At 46.2% G+C, this 8,084-nt stretch overlaps 1 protein-coding gene across 1 annotated transcript; it reads left to right on the forward strand.

Annotated features, from left to right (window-relative positions):
* The first annotated feature begins 1,581 nt into the window (after positions 1-1,581).
* Positions 1,582-7,715, forward strand: COMMD9 (COMM domain containing 9). The gene is made up of 6 exons (XM_080594066.1): positions 1,582-1,736; positions 1,862-1,987; positions 2,286-2,425; positions 2,914-2,948; positions 5,788-5,891; positions 6,735-7,715. Exons 1-6 carry the CDS (start codon positions 1,686-1,688, stop codon positions 6,873-6,875), a joined length of 597 nt encoding a protein of 198 aa, XP_080450192.1. The 5' UTR covers positions 1,582-1,685; the 3' UTR covers positions 6,876-7,715.
* Positions 7,716-8,084: the final 369 nt, after the last annotated feature.

The raw sequence follows: 8,084 nt of genomic DNA on the forward strand, positions 1-8,084 counted from the left end.
AAATGGCATCCACAAGACTCACTGCCCACGTAGTCCTACCACCTAAATTCAGCAGCACATCGGTTCTCCCAGGAAGGCACCTCCATCAAGAAGACTCCATATGGCAGACCTTCAGCCTTCCATAATGTACTGCCTGCACTGGGTTAAACTTATTGGTAACACAGTGCTAGAGAAAGCAGGACAAGTATATTGCAGCTCTCTGAACTGGTCAATCATACTAAGTAATTTGAAGAGGCTACAGATGGTAAACTCATACCCCCAAAACTGTTCCCCCTGAGACTCATTTCCTGTTCCTCATGAAAAATGATAGAAAATAAAATACTTTCCCTTTAGATTCTTCTGCCCTTGAAGGTTTCCCAGCATGAGAAAGTAAAATAAGTTCCTCTGCGAGAGGAATCCCTTTTCTTTGACAAACCTGTGGAGCCCAATGCAAATGACATCCCATTAGCATTTCTTACCATGTATTATTCTGCCTACAGGAGAACAATGCAAACGAAAATGAAGATGTTTTGACAGAAAAGGTGATGAGAAAGCCCATAGATTAGACAGATATCCTGGTACCAGATGTGCTGTGAATTATACAAGACAAAACAGAGACAATTTCTCTCTCGGAAAGAGGATTTATTTGAATATCTTTTACAAAGCGTAAAACGTACACAGTTTACTAAGGTAATGGTCCATATCATTGCAGCAATGCCATGATAAATCTTTTGCCTCCAGTTCCCACTGGCTAAAAATAGAGTGTTTACTGCTAAACTCTGCATCCAACAAAGGGATTTGCACTGACAGTAAAAAATTGATTAAATCAGAGAGGGAGAAGCAGAATATTTAGGGCTTACTCTTACCCCAGCGATCTCACTGTTGACACAGGTCATGACTGCACTGTCAGGTACCTGAGGCTCTGATCTCAAGCCCAACTCATGCACCATTCACATGCTACACATCCTACCTTGCACATGCTCCAGAGCAGACTTTGGCCAAATGCTTGCAGGCACTCGAAGAACGGAGGCCGGTCCCCTCAGCGCAAGCTCTTGCTCCTTGGAGCTGCACGGCAGCACACCACAGGCGAGGTCTGGGCCTCCACAATGCCATCCTCCCACTGCTGTCCCAAGTCATTTCCTCTCTCAGCATGGAGCAGACACTATGAGTTCAGAGTGCAAGCGGCCTGCAGTCAGCCAAGGAGATGGGTGTGAAGCTTGCTGGCACCTCTCGGTGTCACCCCTACCCTTGTGGTAAGGGAGTTTACGCTGCTACACATGGCTTAAGCTCTGTGTCTGGTTTCACTCTTCATTGCACTGAATGGTGAAACAAAGTATCACTTCATGTATTTCAAAAAGGGCACTGTAGTTGCGTGCGTCTGTAAAATTTTACACAGGATGCATGATAATTTGGTACAAAACATTATCCTGCATTTTAGCTCCAATAATTGTCGCAGAAGCTTGTTTTACGGACGTGGAGCTGAGGCTTAAATATTTCACAGCTTTCACTTTTAGCCTGGGTGCGTCAAAGCACGCAAGAAACCCCAGGAAAAGCACAGCCCCTGCACTTGTTACTGCGGGTTTCTGGCCCCGGCGGCAGGACTACAGCGCCCGGCGTGCCCGGCCCCACCGCCCCGCACCGCCCCAACAAGATGGCGGCGGGGCGGGAGGGGAGGCGCGGCGCCCGCCCCCGCCGAGGGCGCCAAGATGGCGGCGCTGCGCGAGGGGGAGTTCGCCGCCCTGCAGAGCCTGCTGAAGGTGAGCGGGCCGCGGGGCCGCCGCGCTGCCGCTGCCGCTGCCGGGGGAGGCGGCGCCCAGCCCGGCGGCGGGGGCCGCTTCCTGCCGGGCCGCGGCTGAGCGCGTCCCGCTTTGCTCCCCGGCAGGCGCCGTCGAAGGAGGCCGTGCGGCAGCTGTGCCAGGAGTGCTTCTCCAGCCCGCCCGCCGGCCTCGGCCCGCTGGCGCAGCGCGCCTGCCCCGCCATCGCCGCCGGCCCCGAGGAGGCCGCGCAGGTAGGAGCCCCTAGCGAGAGGCGCTGGGTGAAGGCGATCCTCCGCCCGGGGTCCGGCGGTAAAGGGATGCGGAGGGGGCGTGCGTGAGGGGCAGGGGGCTCCTCGTGGGACGGGAGAGCAGTGGGGCTCCCGACCTGCAAAGGCTCTGGTTCCTGCCCTCTGTCGGGGCATGCAGTGCCCCAGCTGCACAGGTATCCTCGCAGGAGCTGTGTCTTGTCAGGGCACTGGGTCCCGTCCCATGCCGTACGCGATGCTTTTCAGCCCTGCGGAGTCCTTTTCCCATCTTCCTTTCCTACAGCTGGTGTCCGCCTTGCACAGCCTCACCAGGCACGTCGTGTACCGCGGCTTGACAAGGGCAGAAGATATCCTCGCTCTCTTTCCAGAAAACTTTCACCAAAACCTGAAAAACCTTTTAACTAAGATAATCTTGGAGAATATGTGAGTGTTACCCACCTGCCATCTGCTTTCGGTTGGAAAGTTAAAGTGTGTTTGTGTGGTTTGGTACGTGGGTAGTTGGCAGCATTCAGAGTTTTGGTTCTGGCAGTCTTGTGTATGCTGCGGGCTTAATCACACCGCCCGGGATGAGCTGAGCTGAACGAAGTACATCACCTGCATGGAATGGCAAACAGTGCTGCAGTGTGCACGGAGGGCTTTCCCAAGGCTTTTGGAATGGGTGTGGACCTAATTCACATAACGTAAAACGACATTTGTCTTAACAAAAAGGGACAGGGCAGCCCTGGCTATGTGTACAGGCTTGGGGACGGGAGGCTGGAGAGCAGCCCTGCAGATCTGGGGGCTCTGCTGACTGCTGGAGCCCTTACGGGAGCGTTCCTATCAGAGACAAACCACCCTGAATGCTTTTGCTACCTTTATTTTTTATTTTTTTTAAAGTGTTGCTGATACCATTTTTTTTCTTCTTTTCACAGCTCTGCTTGGAGGAATGAGGCACAAGCAAGTCAGAGTAAGTAGTATCTCACATCCGGATGTAATTAATGCTCCTGAGATCATTTGAGAGAGCTTGGAGTTTAGAATAGAGCATCGCAGCATGTTTCAGTGCAGCGTAGCACAAAAGATACCGCTGTTTGCCTTAGATGAAGCTGTATGCTTGGAGCATCATAGAGCTTAGGAGAGGCCAGTAAGTTTGTATTCAGTTCTGTGCTACTGTGCTAAATTGTTTCCAGTCCTCAAGCAATTTCATTTAATGCTCAATCTGTTGCTACATTGCAGAATGCAGTGTGGACATGGCAACTCTTTGCCAAACTTCTGAATATGAAGCACTCTAACCTCCCCATTCAGGTCTTTAAATGATGTCCATAGTTAACAACTATGAGCTGCAAAGCATACGTACATATTGGGGAATGCCTTATCTGTGCACATTTAGTCACTTCTGTGCATTCTTTCTCTTCCGCACATCTCTCCAGATGTGGCACGTACTCATAACTTGCTTTTTCCTCACCTTTCTGAAGCGTGATGTAGTTAAGCAGTGCAAATGTTATCAGTAGCATCAGCCAGTGAGTTACATTCTGGTTAAGTGTTCCACACAGCTATACTGGTTTGTTTTTTCCCTTAAGAGTTTTTCTTTTAAGCTGTAGCACTTAGAAATGAGAGCTGATTCATAATAAGAATACTCTGAGGTCTGCATAGATCCTCTTGGCCTTTCTCTTAGCCTGCAGAGAAGATAATGTCCAAGAAGTAAACAGTATAGCAAGACCCGGAAAACCACTGTCCCTCAAAAATCTTAATAGCATAAATGGTAGAAAAATAGGGAGGGGGAGGAAGCTATTGCATAATGCTAATACAGTAAATACAGCAGTTGCTTAGTCTAAACATTGTTCTGGCGTTACCAAGACACGCAGTGCTTTTTCCTGTATCCTTAACACTATCATGCCTTAGAGGAAATGAGAACAAGCATGATATGACGGTGACACACTAGCTAGGCCTTCACAAAGGAGAAGCAAGGCTGGGTGTATGGCTCTTGGAGCTTTGCTCTGAGATGCACGTTTTTGTATTTATTAGATGAATATTTAGCCCTGTTGCAATGAGATTGATTTTTTTTTTTTTTTTAAGCAATGATGGATTATTTTAATGTTGTATTCATGAAATATCCAACACATATTACCCAGGGGCCAAGGCAGTGTTTTAAAGAACTGACATTCCAACTGGTTTTTCTGTGTTAATCTAAAAATGTGGATGGTTTCCTGTCCCTCCAAGCTGCCAGCAATCAATCTTTGCAAATTAACATACAAGACTAAACAGATGCATTTTATGTTGTTGCAAATACTGCCAAGTGCCGGCCCTGATGGACTGTAAACTGGAATTTCTTCCAAATACAAGAGTAAGGCAGCCAATTCTGCAGTGCCCCCTGGAGTTCTGAGGGGAGGAAGAACCTTTCCCCAGATAAAGAGAAATTCCTCTGAGCACCAGGAATCAGAAGGAAGGCTAGTGATCGGATGGGATCAGCCCCTGGGGAGGAAACTAGGCACCTTATGGCATGCAGAATCCAGACAGGCTGTAGTTGCCTGTTGGGACAGTTCTTTCTGCAGCACTCAATGCAGGTTTAGTCTTTGCTTCTTCGTCCACCTCTGATACCCTTAAATAGATATCAAACCTGATTGCCAGCAGTTATTTGCCAAGGCTTTGCAAAGATGCTCAAACTTACCAAGCGCCACAACTGAGATTTTAAACTGAGTTTATTCTTAAACTATCATCTCTATACAGATCTTTCATGGGGTTGGTCCTACCTTTCTTTCAGACTCATTTCAAAAGCTTGAGCTACACGGGAACAATGTTTCCTCATGTGCCTGGTTCTCATTTGTTCTGACATAGTTCTGACAAAGTAGTTAGGCCTGCTAGCTGCAAATGCCTTTTTCAAACTGAGAGGGTTTGTCATCGTTCCCATGTCCCTAGTGTAGACTTTGTTCTAGTGAGAATTTACTGGTTTTCGCAGGAAATTGGATGCTGCACTTCTGAACACAAGAAGCGTAGCTCAGCTTTTACCAGAAAATTGAGTTGAAAAAGATGTGAGAGGTGTTCTGTGTCTTATAAATGCAACAGCTCCAAAGTGGAAATGACAAGGGTCCACAGTGCAATGTGCAGTACTCCATTCAGTACGTGCCATCACAAGTGACTATCCCCATCTCTTCTCAGCAAGGGATAGCTGCACAAGTTTCTTGGCAGGGCAACCAAGTTGGACCTGTTCCTTCCCATTGGAAGGCTGATGGAATTTCCAGCCCCAGAACTACGGATGTCAATACTGCATCAGACTCCTGAATGATTTCTCTTATGCGAGATCTAACTAGGATAAAACTGAAATTACATCTTCAGTATTTTTAACAAGTGGGCAGGATGTGTGAAGATTCTGGTTTCCCAGTTCTGTATTGCTTGTTTTTTTAGGATTCCTATGTACTTTCTTGCCAGTTACAGAACAGAGTATAGTAGGTCCCAGAGTAACTCATGCTTAAACACTGAATCTTGCAGGCAGGGTATGAGGTGAAGATATCTTATTGCTCCCCTTCTCTTAGCTGCTTTGAATTTAGCTGTGCTTGTCGTGCATTTTAGCATCCTTGCTTCTGATGATGGAAAACCCTGGTTGTTATTCAAGTGTCATGTGGAGGCCTTATTGACTGGCTTATTACAACATAAAAATAATGTGAAGCCAGGTAGTAGCACTAAAACTGTACGTTTTTCACAGGGCCAGCAGGATTCTGTTAGTGGAGAGGCATGTATATGGTGACAGTCATGGGTTTTGGAGTCACCGTGTGCTGCCAGGCCTGATTGATCCCTGTTTTTTAATGCCTTAGTCTCCTTGCCTCGGCTGGTTGACATGGACTGGAGGGTGGACATCAAGACATCGTCAGACACAATCAACAGAATGGCAGTCCCTACTTGCCTGCTGCAGTTAAAGGTAATGTCAGTACCTGTACAGGACCAAAATAACCGTGTCTAACACCTGATTTACCAGTGGCAGCACCAAATAGTTTGGACAGGCATCTGGTGATTGCTTACTGCCTGAAGGGTGGGAGCAGAGAGGCTCTGAGCAATTAACAGGCTTTCTCAGAGATGATTTTGACATACAACAGAACCTGGGAGTGATCTCTAAGATGAAAGCCATCTTCTTGTACTGAAGGAGAGATTTCTTTGCATGATGATGAGAGAAAGCAGCATACTTGTGCCTAGTCACCATTGTTCTCTATGGAAAGAAAGATAAATTACAGAGAAGCCATTGGCCTCTAGTTCTAAGTCACTCAGCAATATGTTTAGCTGACTACGGTAGTTGGGAGATGTCTTCTGATTACTAATAATTTCTATCACTGTCCACATCTGTCATTCGGGGACTATAGCCAAGCTTACTGCTCATATTCTACAGAACTCTTGATTCCCCCAAACCAGTAAAAATGGGGTGGGTAGGCTTCAGAGGAGGAGGAACAATCTAATTTCTGTGTGTGGGATGTGATTACTTGTTGTGTGGGGTATCTGCTAAGATGCTTCTGATAGGGATGCGGCTTCCTGCCATGAGTCTCTTCAGAATTCCCCCACATTTACGGCTCTGTGCTTACTGGCACTCTGTTAAAGGGAGTGCACTTCACTGGTAAAGGCACACAGCAAGGAAATGGGTTCTGGGCTTCAGGATGGAGCTGGATGCCAAGTTTTTTCTTAATCTGTCCATTAAGCACCGACTTTCCTAGTGGCGCTGGAGAAGACATCAGTGGATTTTTCATACACCTAACAACTCCATTCCTGTTTTCAGATTCAGGAAGATGCTGCCTTATGTGGAAATAGTCCTGTTGTTTCTGCACTGACTGTGGAACTGAGTAAAGAAACATTGGACACTATGTTAGAAGGTCTAGGAAGGATCCGGGACCAACTTTCCGCTGTTGCAAACAAATGAATACCCAAGGACATGAATTCCAGCAACCAGGAAGGGAAGTATTCTACACCTACAGCTTTCCTAAGTTGCAGCCTTGTATAACACAGTTTATGGTTTAACCAAACAAAATTAAGAATATTTCTTTTTTGAGTTAATAAGATAGCTTTTGAAAAGCTAACTCTTAAACATTCCTTTGGCCTGGTGCCAGAAAGTGTTTTCATACTGTTGTTGAACAAAAATTGGTCTGTATTTTGGAAAAGGATTTAAGGGCTCAGAGCTTGGTTTAATCGCAAGGGTCATAATTGGAAATAGCAAATAGCTGCAACCAATGAAGCAAGTGCTATCTCCCTGCCCTGAAATTAGGATCTAAAAGGCTCAAGCTGGTTAATGGGCTGCCTTCCAGCATTAGCAGACAAGGAGGGTACTTCCCTCTGGAATGTGCATGCACTGAGGTGCATGCTAGATGTAGCACTCTCTCCCTTTCAATGAAGCACAGCCATGCTGCAGACTGTTATTACAGGATAATGCTTTGAAATAGGGCAATTATGCTACAACACATTCCCTTCTGATCAGCTTCATAGCACCATTTGCAAAATGACTAGTCTGTACATCTTTAGCAGCAAGTAATTTCCTCCTGTCTGAAAAGAATAAAGGAGTTCAGATAATTCATGTTTGGGTTTATTAGACTTTGGGCTTTGCTTTCCCTGCAGAAGAAAACAGACAGGGAAAGTAAAGAATTGATGGCCTTTGTCTGTGGTGTAGGAAATCTTTCTATGGCAATTGGTGCCTATATTTCCCCAAAGTGTTCTGATGTTTGTTTGTATAAATCTCCCTTCAATTAAAAAGTGAACTGCTAATTGATTTTTGGAGTCCTTTTCTGTGTAAGAGAGATGTTGTCCTGGATTACCTCAGCCTTTTTGTGATGGTGCCTAGTTTCTAGGCTGATGTAATGGATGTTCACTTTTGTTGCTGAAGAGGGGCTCTTTATTTCCCGTTCGAATAGATTCATCTTTTAAACTAACTGTCTCCTATCCCATTTTAGTAACGTCTCAGGGCACATTTTAGCACAGGTACCAGCTCTATGCTAGGTACAGGTGATGACCCTGACCTAACCCTTTACAGATACGTGCGTTGTATGGGGAAGTAAGCACAGAAAATGAACAAAATTAGGACTCATCTCTCTGATGATCTTCTATAAGGCACTGAACTGGAACACTGTATCCAAATGCT

This window comes from Anser brachyrhynchus (assembly GCF_964034855.1).
Source record: "Anser brachyrhynchus genome assembly, chromosome: 5".
In the NCBI taxonomy this organism is placed as follows: domain Eukaryota; kingdom Metazoa; phylum Chordata; class Aves; order Anseriformes; family Anatidae; genus Anser; species Anser brachyrhynchus.

Excerpts from the sequence above, each read along its gene's own strand:
- COMMD9 (XM_080594066.1), top strand. The coding sequence starts at position 1,686 with ATGGCGGCGCTGCGCGAGGGGGAGTTCGCCGCCCTGCAGAGCCTGCTG. Across the intron at positions 2,426-2,913 it reads AAGATAATCTTGGAGAATAT|CTCTGCTTGGAGGAATGAGG; the intron begins GTGAGTGTTACC and ends TTCTTTTCACAG. Across the intron at positions 5,892-6,734 it reads CTTGCCTGCTGCAGTTAAAG|ATTCAGGAAGATGCTGCCTT; the intron begins GTAATGTCAGTA and ends TCCTGTTTTCAG.